Source organism: Callorhinchus milii, unplaced genomic scaffold (assembly GCF_018977255.1).
Source record: "Callorhinchus milii isolate IMCB2004 unplaced genomic scaffold, IMCB_Cmil_1.0 Scaffold2, whole genome shotgun sequence".
Classification (NCBI taxonomy): Eukaryota; Metazoa; Chordata; class Chondrichthyes; order Chimaeriformes; family Callorhinchidae; genus Callorhinchus; species Callorhinchus milii.
The window spans coordinates 71,395,145-71,410,347 of record NW_024704743.1 but is presented as its reverse complement, the minus strand read 5'-3'; the positions used below and the strand labels follow the sequence as shown (position 1 = coordinate 71,410,347).

At 38.9% G+C, this 15,203-nt stretch overlaps 1 protein-coding gene across 1 annotated transcript in view; it reads right to left on the bottom strand.

Annotated features, from left to right (window-relative positions):
• The window catches only part of dnah5l (dynein, axonemal, heavy chain 5 like), a 157,819-nt gene that overhangs the window by 45,952 nt on the left and 96,664 nt on the right, over positions 1 to 15,203 (bottom strand). Inside the window, exons 56-61 of the mRNA XM_007897565.2 lie at positions 14,713 to 14,867; positions 13,065 to 13,729; positions 9,979 to 10,259; positions 4,882 to 5,097; positions 3,387 to 3,554; positions 2,636 to 2,854 (exon numbers count right to left, since the gene is read on the bottom strand). Of these exons, the coding sequence (XP_007895756.2) occupies positions 2,636 to 2,854; positions 3,387 to 3,554; positions 4,882 to 5,097; positions 9,979 to 10,259; positions 13,065 to 13,729; positions 14,713 to 14,867 (1,704 nt within the window). The remainder of the gene's footprint in view (positions 1 to 2,635; positions 2,855 to 3,386; positions 3,555 to 4,881; positions 5,098 to 9,978; positions 10,260 to 13,064; positions 13,730 to 14,712; positions 14,868 to 15,203) is intronic.

Sequence of the window (15,203 nt, the reverse complement as noted above, 5' to 3'; positions counted from 1 at the left end):
AATTAGAAATGTGACAAGTTATTTAAAGCAACTGGTCAACTTATTTAACTCTTGCAGGAAAAATCTCAACAGTGGTTTGTTGTAAAAAGTTGCCATAAAATCCGTCTTTAGGTGTCCCGAATATATGGAGCAGAAAGGGTAGTGAGATGTTGGCAGTAATAACATTAAACGTGAATTGAGTTCAGGCACAGAGAATAAGAACAAGACCCTCATTTTTTGCTTTTTTTATCTCATTGCTGTCAGGCAAGAGTCTTATTGATCAGCAACTATTAATTCCTTAGAAACAGCAAGGCTAACTAAGGCATCAAAGCTTGGTATGTACCAAGTGGCATTTGAAAGCATCCATACACCTTGGATCAATAATACTCTGAATGCAGTCATTCCAGCTGATGAGAAAAGTGTCAGTTGTCAAAGTAAGAGACAGAAGCAGTCCTTTCAATAACACTCTGCTTAGCACATTTGTCTTGAAGCTATTATCTGTTTAGAACATTTGTCTTGAAACTACCAATTTAGGGCAATGGTTGTATTTTGGTCAATCTCGACAGGCCAAAAATAGCACTTTATAGACCACTGCGCAAGAGAATTCCATTGTAATAGCCTCATGGGATTTTGTGTCCATAACAACTATTGCCATTAAGACAAAATCCCCTGATCAGAACTTCATTTCATTCCTGGTCTCCACTGGTAGAATGAAGCATTTAAGATCAAGAGAGGTGAAACAATCCTATGGTAAGGATATTATACCCAGAGCTGTTTGAAAACAATCAAAAGGTTTTTGTCATGAACAAGATGGGCGAGGATTAATATCCCTCACAAGATTGATCTGGATGAAGCACTACTCAAATGCCCTCTTTGCTGATCTCCCAAGCTTCACAATCCACAAAATCCAGTTAATCCAAAACTCTGCCACCCACATACTCACCCTCACTAAACTCCATAACCCCATCACACCAGTTCTCGCCAGGCTCCACTGGCTCCCTATCAGCGAACTGATCGATTTCAAGATCCTCACCCTCGTTTTCAAATCACTTCATGCCCTGACACCATCTTCCTGCTTGTTCTTCGTGCCCTCAGTTTCACCATCAGTGGCTGCTTTCAGCCCCGAAACCCTGGAACTCTCTCCCTCAATGCCTCCGCCTTGCCCAATCCTTCCCCATCTTCAGGTCGCGTCTGAAGACCCTCATCTTGGTCCATGCCTACGGTCACCTCCCCCTCCCCCCGGCTCGGCGTCATGCTCCGCCACTGTCAAACGCTCCAAGAATGTTGTCCTGCGTGAAGGGTGCTATATGAATGTGATTTGTTGTTGTTGTTGAAAAGACCACTCAGCCCATCTGATTTCATCTCTCCACTATATCCACCCGTTTTTCCCTGATCACTGCATCAAGCTGCTTTTTAAATTAGTCGAGTTTTTTTGAAAAACAATTCCGTTTCAGGCCCGGTTGGATAGGTGCGAAATGTGGAAACCCAGCATATGCTAGTGTTCTACATGCCTGCTCTACATCATATAGATTTCCAGTTAATTTGGGCTGTCCCCGTCTAAAAAAAAGTCTTTGAGACTGGTCAGACAACTCGGTTCTGAACCCATGTCAATTATTAGGTTTTATTTTATATAGGTAGTCTTCCATTTCCTTTGTGATGATTGACTCCATAAGTTTTTCCTATTATTAAGGTCAGGCTAATGGGTCTACAGTTGACAGGTTTAGTTTTGTTGGTCTTCTTGAAAATGGGAGCAACATTTGCTTGCTTCTAGTCTGTTGGAACCTCTCCAGTCCTGATTGACTTCCTCATGTCTATCAGTGCTACACAAATCTCCTGCCTGGAGTTTAACTTTCTTATGAGATTTGTTAGTTTTCACCCCTTTGAGCCTATCCAGAATCTCAGCCTTCTTTCTATTTGAGTCCTGGAATTCAAACAATGTTTGCTGGCTATTGGGAGGCATGTTTGTAGTGTTCTCCCTGGTAAAAAAAAACTCCAGAAAGTGGTTATTTAATATGTTTGCAATTGGCCTATCATTCTCTTTTTCAACCCCATTTGAATTCCTCAGGATACTAACACCTTCCTTGACTACCCTCTTATCGTTGTAATATTGAAAGGATTTGGGAAGGGGTTGTGTTTTTCATTTGCTGCGACTATATATCCCTTTCCAATTCTCTCTTGGCCTTTTGAAAGAAATTATTTCTTCTTAATCGAAAAGAAATTGCTAAAACAAAAAGCAGTCATGTGAATTGAAAGGCCGGAAATTATGATTCATTCACAAGATTCAAAGAAAAATATGTGAGAAGGCCTTGCTATTTCATTTTGATCTTATTATGGCCACCAAGCAGGATTTTAATGAGGAATAAAAGGATTTTTTTTTCAACCAAAGCATTTCTGAATAATATTTAACTCATGCAACCAGTCGCTGACTAGAGACTGTGTAATTCTATCACTGGATGAGAACTCTGGAAAACATTCTATTCTGCAATCATGATGGTAAATCCATTTATAATTGAATCAAGAGTTGTACAATACTTTAATATATAAATTATCAATGCAGATTCAACAATCTTCATCGAATGAAGTAACCTTGAAAAACTATTTTTACTGAGAAGCAATACTGCATATTATGGTTTATGACAAATTCATATTCTTTTACCTTCTCACCACCCAGTCCATCAATGAGAGCAGTGGCATTGTCCATTTTCCTACGACAGGCCTCTGCATCATCAAGTAATGCTTGTTTTTCTGTCATGGCAGCATCATACATCGCCTGCACTTCATCCAGCTCTTGCTGCTTCTCATCCAGCTGTGCTTGGGCATTGTTCAGCTCACCTTGAGCAACAATTAACCGGGCCTCTTGCAGAGTCAGGTTTGCCTATTTAGAAATACATGCATGGAAGTCAAATCTATCCTGTTTGTTTCTTTCTACATTCTGCTGGCAAGCAATGAAGAATGCTAACCTAACAGACCAGTAAGTTTCACAGTATTTGCCATCCAGCACTACCCTTCCCATTAGTTTTTGTTACTCAAGGTATTCAGGACTTAACTTCACATTCAAGTCTCATTAATGGTGCAGACTGCCTGGTCAACCCTTAATAATGGCCTGGATTACTGATGATCTAACTAAATTTTATACATTCTGGGAGGAAGAATAAGAAGAGTGATGGTAAAGAATAATTCTGAATTTGTCTCATCAGCAGCATTCCAGTTCTAGACCAGACAATCAGAAACAGGCTGGAACAAGCAAAAAACATCCACAGAATTAAAAAGCTATTGTGACTTCTATGGAAGCACATCAGGAAATTAGTCCAAACACTAAATAGTAAGTAACCTGCTTATTCGGAAAATTGATAATCCCCTCTCTGTGATTCTGCAGGACCACCAGTGGTGCAATGGGTATACCTCACCTTAAGTGGAAGCACTTCCTTATTAATATCGAAGAAGCTTGCCATGGCTAGGGTCCAGGAGCACAGACCTGCGACATTCCCACACACTTTCTTGGTAGTTTCAAGATTGTAGTCCTCCATATCCATATAAGGCTGAAGCAGATCCACAACTTCTGCAGTGATTGTATCCTGCACATCAAACAAGATAAGGTAAATTTGATGGCAGAGTGGATACAATACAATTTTTATTGATAAACACTGCCTTTCATCTCGAGAAGCTGTTTCAAAGCACTACACATTGCTGGCTAGGAATGAGAGCTGAAGAAGGTGGGGGTGAGGGTGGTGGGGGGGGAGAGAGAGAACCAAAAATACTGTCAAAGAGCTAATTCTTGAGGCAGGCTTTGAAAATGGTACATGTCTCAAAGCGTTTCACAAGTTTTTGTAATGACTCTGTATCTTTGTAGGGGAATGAGACAGCCAATTTGCACCCAGCAATATGCCACAAACAGCCATGAAGTGAATGATACAACAACAACTTGCATTTATATAGCGCCCTTCACACCAGGTAGTGTCCCAGAGCGCTTAATAGTGGCGGAGTCTGACTCCCAGAGCGCTTAACAGTGGCGAATGATGAATTTTACCTGTAGAATTGTTGGCCAGGACACTGGGAGAAATTCATTTCTCTTTTTGAATGGTGCTAATACGTTCTTGTGAAACGACCACCTGAACAGATTGCCAGGACCTATGTTTAATGTCTCATTTGAAGGTTTGTATCTTTGACATTGCAACACCCCCCTCCCATAAAGAGCTATATCAAATGCAATAATCCTTGCATTTGATATAGCGCTTTATTGCATCGAGACGTCTCAAAGCGCTTCACACAATAGTGAATTTACTGTATATTTTGTTGGCAAAACATGGCAGCCAATTGTGCAAAGCAGTGTTCCACAAAGGGGGAGGTATTATTACCCCACAAAAATAACTCGCCAATCGACTAACAACTTGGTTCCTACTTTCTACTAGGTAAACAGAGGAGTGTGCAGGAAGGAAACTTGTCTAAGGTTTCAACGGAAATTGAACCCGGATCCTCTTGCTTGCGAGGTGAGGGCTCTAACCACTATCCTACGGGACTCCACCATTAAATTGGTGAGAACTGAGGTCATGGGTGTGTGGAGTTTGGCGCAGATGAAGGTGGTGCAGTTTTAGATAAATTGCATCTTGTGAGTGGTGTAGCTGGGGAGAGCAGTGCGTTGGAAAAGCCTAAGCAGGATGTGGTGAAGACAGGAATGAGTATTTCAGCAGCATTGGGAGGAGGGTGATGTGTGTAATCTTAAATTATAAGGCAAACTAGTCTCACAGTATGACTAATAGTGATGTGTGTTGCAGGGAATCTACCTTAAAGAAAGAAGCAAGAGGAAAAGAAAAAACGAATTCCAAATAAATGAATGCAAATTAGGATTGTATACAATTAAAGAACATTTAGTAAAAACATACCCACAATAAACACACACACTACCTTGGGGAAAGTCAACAACATGCTAAGAAATCCAGAGTTATTCATCAGCTTTAAAGCCTCAGTCCACGATGGCTTGACACAAGGCCGGTCTGGATCCAAAGTCACAGGGTCTACTTTTCTTTGGAACAGAAGCAGCACACAGTCCATGATTCGCATTATCAAGTGGGGTGGTTTGCCTAACTTACGCACCGTGGCGATATCAGCTGGTTTGATGGTCTGTAAACAGTTCAAAATAATTAGATTTAGCACCTGTAGTGAGAATGTTTTAATCCTAAATTAAAATGCATGTAGACACTGGTATCAATTTCATTTAGAACGATTATTACTGTACTTGATTTCTATTCCTAATAGCTTTTCACTGAGTTTTCTGTAAAGTGTAATACGTATGTTTTTGTAGGCAAACCTGGACTACAAGCTTGAGTCTCCAACACTGGGCTTGAACCCACAACGTTCTGATTTAGCAGTGAGTGCTACAAACTGAAGCTAGCTGTTTTACTGCAGGTAGTTATGGAGCCAGTGTATCATAACTGAATACATACAAGATTTTAATTATTATTGATATGCATATTTAAAACAAACTTTAACAGTGTTGTGCTGGTACTACAGTGGGTATCAGCAGCAATAGAGGTGATAGTTGGGATCCAATAAAAATCCATTACTGGTCAGCATTTCTGCATTCACTGTACACACAGCAGTTTCCCACCTGCTAAAAATTGTCAAGCTTTTGGAGCATCCTCCAAAGTGAAAGGTGGTAGAAGTGTAAATTATATTGTATTGTTACCAACTTCATTTCCTGTGTATTGTGCAGCACTCAGGAAATTATGTCAACAACAACCTGGAAGTCAGCCATTTTGTTTCCTCCACCTCAGCCAAGTGCCAATGCAAAACAATTCACACATATGTATTATATACCACAGATATATATATAATAATATATATAATATATATATGTAGGACCTTTCACATCTGGAGGACACCCCAATGCGCTTTGGCAATCCTAGCTGGGCACTGAAGCTGAGGGTGGGAGCTGAGTGGGGTGAGGAGGGGAAAGATGCCTAAAAGCACAGTTAAAATGGTCATTTGCCGATGAAGCAAAACACGTACATTCTTAATTTTTCTTCAGTAGGTAAATGTCAGGATCCACACCCCAACTGAATAATAAGCCAATCAATGTTTAAACATGCTTCCTGCTGTGCTGTTTAACTCCTGTAATCCCTTCAACTCAATATTAATAATATTAGTAACAGTCGGCCATAGGTCTGTTAACTTTTAAATACTTGTTAAACTTTTTCAACACCATTATTGGCCTATTCTTTTTGATGACCTTTGTGATTAATGACATTTCAAAGACAAAACATAAATGTTTAATGTTTCTACCCTGTGAAATAAATACTGTACATAACGCTTAGTTTTGCTCAAGCTATGATAGCCTGTGTCTGCACTGCAATGTTATTTACAGCCCTTATCTCCACCAGCACAATTAGTCGCATTATTTACATTGGTCAAATGGATCATTTCTGCTCATTCAGATGGCAAATTGGAATCATTGCTTCCACTAGCAGAGTTAATACTTGGTGATGCTGAAAATGTGAGTGTAAACTGAATGCAGTTAGTATAGCAAACCCATCACTTACCAGCAGGGTTATCTGAATCTTATGGAAGTGGTAACAGTGGTTGATTTTTTTTCCCCCACTCAAATCGAGTGGTGTTGAGAGTATCTGTAATGCCTTAACTGCTACTCCAGGTGAGATCAGTTAACTCCTCACAGATTGTGAACCCCTTACTTCCGTGTCTGTAAAATGTTCTCTGGTGTCTTTACCTACCCTCCCTTAATAATACTATTAATAATCCTTGCATTTGATATAGCGTCTTATCACATCTTTGAGGCTCCTCAAAGCACTTCACAGAATATACTATGAACATATAATGAATTGACTGCATATTTTGTAGGAGAAATGTGGCAGCCAACTGTGCCAAGCAGTGTCCCAGAAACGTGGATTGAGTGACCAAAATTTTTTTGAATAACAGCTCCACATTATTTTTTAATAATTAATCGTCTCAAATCAAAGTACTCCACACATACTGGAAAATTAAAAGTTGACAGTTGATGGATAAAAAACAAGCATTGCAAAATATATTAACTTTAGCAATTAAAAACAACCATAGCAATGGTTAATAATTCTCTCCGTGTTCCAAAATAGACTATGGCCACACATAACTTGAGGATCTTATCTTGTTATTCTTTGAAATTATTCATACAAGGATCATTTTAAAATGATGCAAAGATTATTAATCTTCTTGGCAGAGAAAAAAATAGTTATTTGAACTTTCTGAGGAAAGAAAATGATTAAGGCAGCAACAGTTGAGTGAACAGAATGTAGCTTGAGTTCAATAAACAAAGTGAATAAGAGTATGTTTAAATCTATCATGTTGTATCTTCAGAATATCACATCTTTCTAAGAGTTCCATGCAGAGGTTTTACCAAGTCGTTACTCCTCAGTAACACCTGGATAAATGTACAGCATCTCCATTATAGTGCAAAGGGGAGAATTTCTTTTTATTGTGTCTTTAAAATTGGCTTTGCTTTGAGTGAACCTACTGAGTCACCACAGCAGCTCTGATACACAGCAACTGGAGATACAATAACATGAGTAAACCACTGTATCAATAGTACTTTTTAAACATAATTTCTAGTCAATTTGAATCCTCCTTACTCACAGAATATCACAGGAAGTCGTGATAGATTCTTTCGCGTTTAAGTGAAATGATTACAATTGCATTGCAGTTCAACAGAACTTGAAATAACCTACTGATTGAATTGCCATGTAACAGATAACATTCCTGTTATACTGCATAAATACATTGATATATACATACATATATATATAAAATTTCAGAGTGCTAATCTTTCATGGTTTGCCCCATAAAGAATACTGTAATTGTTCCTCATAGGTCAATAATAATTAGCACCTCCAGTCAAACAACACTTATTCTTTCTCTCTGAATTAACTCAATTTCTTAATTAATTATTTTAAATCTTATTTTCAGCTCCAGGAAACAGTTTCATAAAACCAATTAACTTCAGGATGCATGTAGCTAGTCTATTTTATATCATAACCAAATCAAGGGAATCAGGTGAGTTTCAGTCCTAACACTGGTTGGAGGTTGCACTAAGTGTTTAGTGAATGTTACAAGACCAGGACATAGACTGTTGTAGAATTTTAATTTATATATTTTTTTCAGTTTCAAACTTAATCAGTAATGCTCTATCGGCTTCCACCCATGAAAATCCTAATGCAGTGTTACTTTGTCTTGGCAAACAAGATTTCAATACAAGAGGTTTCAGTGGATGCAACAGGCTGTGTATTTGAGAAATTGAAAACATTGTATTCAGCTCTGGAGATCCAGCTTTGAAGTTATCTCTGTGAAAAGAGATGAAGGTTTCCTCTCAGGCGTGACTACCAAAGGTCAGTTAAAATGAGCTTTGATGATCTCACTCTGATACAAAGCAGTGGGCAAATATTTTGCAATAATAATTACATTTTCAACCTAGGAAAACAGAGTTAGTGCACTGAGAAAATGAAAGACTAGAACATCACCCAACACCATAAAGAATCTCTTTGAGGCTGTGCTGCAGGGAGCATTCTGCATTGTAGCCAACTGAAACAATGAAAAAATTCTGATATTGGTGGTCAGACGGATGTCTGACACGTGCTGAAACCCATCACCATACTTAAGAGCATCCAAACCGGACTGAGAACTCTGTGAATATCACCGTCACATGGAAAGGGGGTGAATTATTCTGAATAGTTTAGAGAAGTTCATCGTATTTTATAAAATATAACTTGATTATTAATTTGTGTATTTTCCCTCTATCCCGAATTACACTAGAAGCAAGAACTCACATAACAGCAAAGTACATTATGAAAGACTTCTACTGTATTTCCACAAAGTGAGAGCCTACTTAGTCAGACCTTTAGTTTTTTATTAGGAAAGTGCAATACTGTGGGGTCAAAAGTATTTTGATTGCCATTATAAGGTTTTAAGGGGGTGAGATTACTATTTTAGAAAGCATTGGACATTAAATACTTTGTCTGCAGTGGAACCTTTGCAATCATAGAATAGAATTCAGTCTGAGCTTGAAAAAAATATTCAATGCAAAATTATTCTTTTCCCTTGACTCTTATTATTCGACCGCTTTAATACATCACATCAGAGTACGATCCAAGTTTTGACAAACAGCATTAGATCTGCCAGAGCTCCACAGAGGCTGCAGCAGAAATACAACTGCTACAACATTAACTATATTAATTTTAAGTTTGTAAAGTTTCTCGGCTATTTTGTATGTTGGCAAAGATCTGACAGGGCAGTTACCGTTCACATGACAATGAGTAGATCTCTTTGTTGCCCAGTATAAGAATGCAAAGGTGCAATTGGTGTGTGACCAAAACAATCCGGTTTGGAGAAAATATTGGCAATGATGTGGAAATAGTGGATATATAAATATTTGATTATTTCATGTGGTTTATAAAATCTGAACTAATTGAAGGACCATTTCCCTATCTTCAAGACCATGGAAAAGAGAAGACTGGCAAATCATCAGAAAGCTTTTCACTGTAAAATCAGGTAAGCCTTAAATCAGATCCTAGAACAGAAAAGGATTACTTTTTTCCCCTCCACAGAGCAGTACATTTGTAGAACATGCTCTCAAAGGGAGCAAAATATGGTCTCCCATGCAACGTCCTTCCAAAAGGAGTGGTATAAATATTTCACAACTGAGATGGACACCCAAGAATGATCATATGACCTTGACCCTTCATGACAAGTAAATAAAAAACAGGGATAGGAGAACCAGCGTGGGATTGTTCCACAGGCAAAAAAAAAAGACTCAACAGGATTAATGGCATCAAAGCATTCTGCTCATTGAGATATGGGAATTGAGAAAGAAAGTGGATCATAAAAACATCATAGTGACACCACATGTGTTAAGCAGCAATTTAAATTCATAACCTTTTGGTCAAAAATTAGCAATATTATGGGTATTTCACCAACTCTTTGGATTGAAATGTGGTTCTACAGGACTGTTGGGTTGCCAACCTGTAAAGCTGCTTCTGCCTCTTCTAAAGCAGGTTTTGCTGCCTCCAGTTTTGTTTCTGCTACTGTTTTGTCAGCTTCAATTTCTTCCACGATGGCCTGAGCTTTGTCCTTCACCTTTTGCACCTGCATTTTAACTTTTTCAGCCGCCTGCGCTTTTATTGTTACTTCCTGCAGAACTCCATCAGCCTTTTCGGAAGCAACAGCCAAGACCTGTTCCTTGACCACAAGCTCCTTGGACAGCTGGTTTACAGACACTTCAGCTTCCATCAGCTTTGATAGACCTGCGCAGAAAAGACAATGCTTGAAAAAAATACAAATTAATACTGATGAATACAAAAACACACCGTTTTCACAAAATACGTAGATGTGTTAGGCATTAGGTGTCAGCTTGGCTGTCAGGTTTGTTAGCAATGTAATATTGACATGGCCACAAGCAGACTGGATGGCTGCTGTGCCTTAACCTTCGACATGTGTACAGGAACTCCTACTCTCTTTGAGCCAGTTGCTTATACCAAGGCTTTATTACAACAAAACAACTTCCATTTAAGCAGGGCATGCTACTTTAATGAAAAGTAAAAAACTTTATATACAGTTCACCAGTGCTTGTTCAGTTGTCACTTATCTCCTGATATTTTCTCTTTTCCAATTTTTAAAAGTCTTTTTCTTTCAATTCTACTATTTACTGTCTAATCCAACCTTTGTTTTAAGCCCACTCCTAACTTTAAATCGGATGATTGTCTTTCTTTTACCTCTCGTTCATTTATTTGGGCAATTGGGAAGTTCTTTTTTTAAAATCACCCAGTTAGTTTTGTAGCCAGTGAACAGGTAATAATAATGATAATCCTTGCATTTGATATAGGGCTTTTCACATCTTCTAGATGTCTCAAAGCGCTTCACAGAATATGCTGTAAAGTGAATTGACTGTATATTTGTGGGCGAAATGCGGCAGCCAATTGTGCACACCAGTGTCCCACAAACAATTGTGGATTGAAAATGACCAATTTATTATTGTTTTGTTTTGGAGGGATTATTATTAGGCGTGTGGAGTAAATTAACTTGCCCAAGGTTTCGTCCTGCGTGGAATTGAACACAAATGTCTCGCTTGCAAGGAGAGTACCCTAACCACTGAACTACAGGACTCCATGAAAATTTGCCAGGTAAATGATTACTGGTTGACGGAGCAACATAATTGATCCAACCAGGAAACTGAATCTCAAAGTGAGAAGTAAGAGGGAGGAATGTGTGAATATCAACAGCTACCAAAGAGGATCATGTCCTGATGTGTAGCCATGCACTGGCTAACAATTGGTCATTCACTTCATGGTTTTTTTGTGGATCACTGCTGTGGGTTAATTGGTTGTCCGCTCCCCTACAAAGCATCCAGTCACTACACTCTATAGTAAATCCTGTGAAATACTGCCTTATCACATTGTTACATTTGATATGCAAAGAACATTATTGTTATGATTATTATTTATTATTATTATACCAATGGAATTCTAAGGGTTACCAAGGTTGACTCACCATTGAGCCACTAGTGGTCAGTAATAACATTCACTTTTTTTTTAAAACTTGCCATTAGATGTATGTTGAGACATCTTTCCATCAAATGTCAACAAGAACCATAACCGAATACCAGAAATATCTAGAAGTTTTGTTATGTCTATAACAACAACAATCTTACATTTGTATAGTGCTTTTCACGTCGGGAGGACGTCCCAAGGCTCTGGACATTGTACAGCACTTCAGACCCGAGTTGGGGTCAGGGGGGAGAAGGGAGGGGATGGGAAGGGGGGGTGGCCGATGGCATGGTCGAAGAGGAGGATTTTGAGGCGGGACTTGAAGGAGGCTAAGGAGGGGACCAGACAGAGTGATTGCGAAGGCCTTGCGAAGGTGGAATCACAATTGCACATGGTGCTGGTAAAACCAAACATTAACTTAAATCCCCTTTGTAATATTGGCTAAAAGAAATAGTTGTGGCTGGGAGTTTATGCCTGTACTAGAGTGAATTGAGAAGAACTAGTTGTCTACAATTTTTTAGAGTAATTAGTGGACCCGGCAGGGATCCAGAGAAGTAAATCCAAAATGCTGTTACACGAAGACAATATCAATTTGTGCGTTTGTTTTTAATCTCCTGCTGTACGCTGGTCAAATACAATTAGACAAAGGGGTGTTTTGAGTAAATACAGTTTGAGATCTTCCTTGGTTTGACAGTTCTCCAAATATTTGTTGGTCTGCTTGGGTTCACATAATGAAAGTAGGCTGGGGCATGTTATAAGCATTGCCAAAATACAACATGAGCTTTCCTCAGCCCCCTGGAGGTAGAATTTACTTTTGTCACACTTTGTTTTCGTGCCCTTACTCTACATCAAAGACATCATATAGAAAATTGAGATGGGAAGTATATTGGTTTGTATCCCGTGAAGCTGCAATCAGATACTGCCTCCAGGATCTGAAATCGAAGGAAATAAAGCCATATCTCTCTGACTCACCCCCTCTGATTCTTTTTCAAATCCTGCCTTGAAGCTTACCTCTTTCCCCATCTCTTGAACTCATTACCCCACCCTCTACCCGCCCCCTCAGCTGTGTAAAGTGCTTTGAGATACTGTCCTGATGTGAAATTGTGTTGTGTTATTATTGTAAAGTTGGCTAGAATTCAGGATAATCAATAGTGGTGCTTTTTAGCATCCACTCGCAGAAGTCAGGGGATAACTAATTGGTTAACGGGTCTAAATATATGATGTTTGCAATGCATTATTAAACTACACAAATGCCATCTCAGAATCTGATGGATGGCACCACCTAATTGCACGAAGATAGGTATTCACTATTAAATTAGCTGGCACATACCAACACTGCCACAACAAAGCATTGCATCTAAATAGATGTTTTTCTCAATGTGTCAGAAACAGTACAATTTTAATTATTTGCAGTATAATTAGATGAGCTGAAGATCTCTACATCACATTTCTGAATCCATAAAAAGATGTAAGCTCACCACACATCGCAGATTACCAGTGTGAATTATTTTAAACAATTACTGGATGTTAATGCCATCAGAATTATAAAACTGAAACAAAATTTACCTGTCTTCATTCTGTTGGACAACATTTCCACGTGAGTAAATTTCTCCCTATAGATTGCTTTAAAGCCACCAATAAACGATAAGTAAGACTTGGGAGTCACATACATCTGACGCCTGAATCGTTCAAAGTATTCAATGCATTTCTCAGCCACGGTGTCCTGAAATGTTCCCATAGTGTTCACAACACTCTGCTTAACGTCTGCTGTGCACTCAATTCTGTACGAAGCCAAGAAATGCTGGGCTACAGCAACAAGAGCATCTTTCGGCCAGCGCTGAAACCAGTCCATAGTACAACCAGAGATCAGGCCTGGAAATTTGAGGGCACGAGTGCGGAACTTCTCTCCTACAGGAGAAAAGCACAGCACCACATGCAGGTTGCTATTCACACGTGAAAGGAAGTAATTGTAGAGGTTTTCACCAGTTGGCGGTCGCCTAGGGTATTCCTTCTTCATTGCTGGGATTAAATCTTGCGTAATTTCATCAATTTCATCTCGAGCAAAGAGGTTTGAGACCTCGCCCGAGGCTAAAACATTGTTCATATATTCCAGGAAGGACTCTTCTCTTATTTCGTTGTCTGTAAATATAAATGTAACACCCAGCGCCTTCTGCCCAGCAGTGCGATACAGAATCTTCAGGTCATCCATCAAGTTGCTCGCATTGTAAGTTCTAAAACAAAACGGTATTTTCAACCATTTAGATTCCATCCACATATCAAAATCTAGACATGTTTGTCCTACATCTATCCAATGTATTGTATATAAAGCTTTACAACTGTAAAAGAATAAAACAGTGAAGAAACGTGCAGGGGGAATGGTGATTTATAACAGTTGAGGCCAATATTCCAATGCTCAAATGTGCTGGACTTTATCGCAGAGTTCCCTCCCTCACCTCATTCAAGATCCATCTCCAGATTTACCTCATTGTGCTTCAGGGCATCTTGTTCCCCCTTGTTTCCCCTGGACCCCTCTTCCCGAGTGCCACATCCTCCTTGTTTCCCCTGGACCCCTCTTCCCGAGTGCCAAGCTAGTACTGTTAAGCGCTTTGGGACGTCCTCCCAACGTGAAAGGCGCTGTATCAAATGCGAGGATTATTATTGTTATGTAAATGTAAACTTGTATGATACCATTACATCCTTGGGCAATATGTGGCCATTGCTAAAAGTAGCTTGTTTTCTGTAAACCATCAGTCTAATGATACTCTTCTTACAGATTAAATGTAGTACATTTCATCTCTGTACATAAGAAATATGCTAATTTAGTTATTTAGGAGTTCTTTTTTGTCCCAAGAGTATTTGTTTTACCTAGAGGGTAATTAACGACTGGAACAGGTCATAAAAAAGGGTGGTTGAGACCAGGACTCATTTAAAAAAACAGCTTGATGTTGTGAGGGGAGGATGGTAAAATGAGTATTCTGGAAGAATAAGCTCAAATGGACCAAAGGGCATTCTTACCCAAACATGCTTTGCGATCTTGTGAATATGCATGTAACACCAATGAAGCCAGTTCATTTATTTTACATCCATTGTGAGACAGCACAAATAAACCAAAGGAATTGGAAACTCTCTCTGTACACTATTCTGCACCAAGGAAGCAAAACAAATCTAATGATACAATGTAGATTAAATCAGATAAACAATGAACTGTTTTTACCTTGTTAGTATTATCTGAAAACTTTGATATCCAGCAATAAAAGAAGCCAGCCGAGTGAGACTCTGCTTTCCAGATCCACCAACTCCTACCAACAAAGCATTTCCTTGTGGAGTCCGAATAATCCGAGATATCTTCACCAAATGTATCATTGCATCCTATTAGGTGCAAAACAGTTACACTTGCACGTTAGAGTATGTAGATTATATGTGTATATAGTATGAAAAAGCAAAGATAGTCTAATATCCCAAGGATGCCACCAATGATGAAGCAATTATTACACAAACACTAATAAATGACACTCAGAATACAATGTGGAAATAATATTACAATCTCGATTCATGCCTCTAAATTTACAGATTTTACAAAGAACATGATATTTGTACAGAGCCTTTGTATGGTGATAAAAATCTGCCTTGCACAACTGGAACTTTCATTCTGATTATGTTTGCACAAGACATTTATAAGGCAGCTAGTGTGGTACCAGGGAGTAA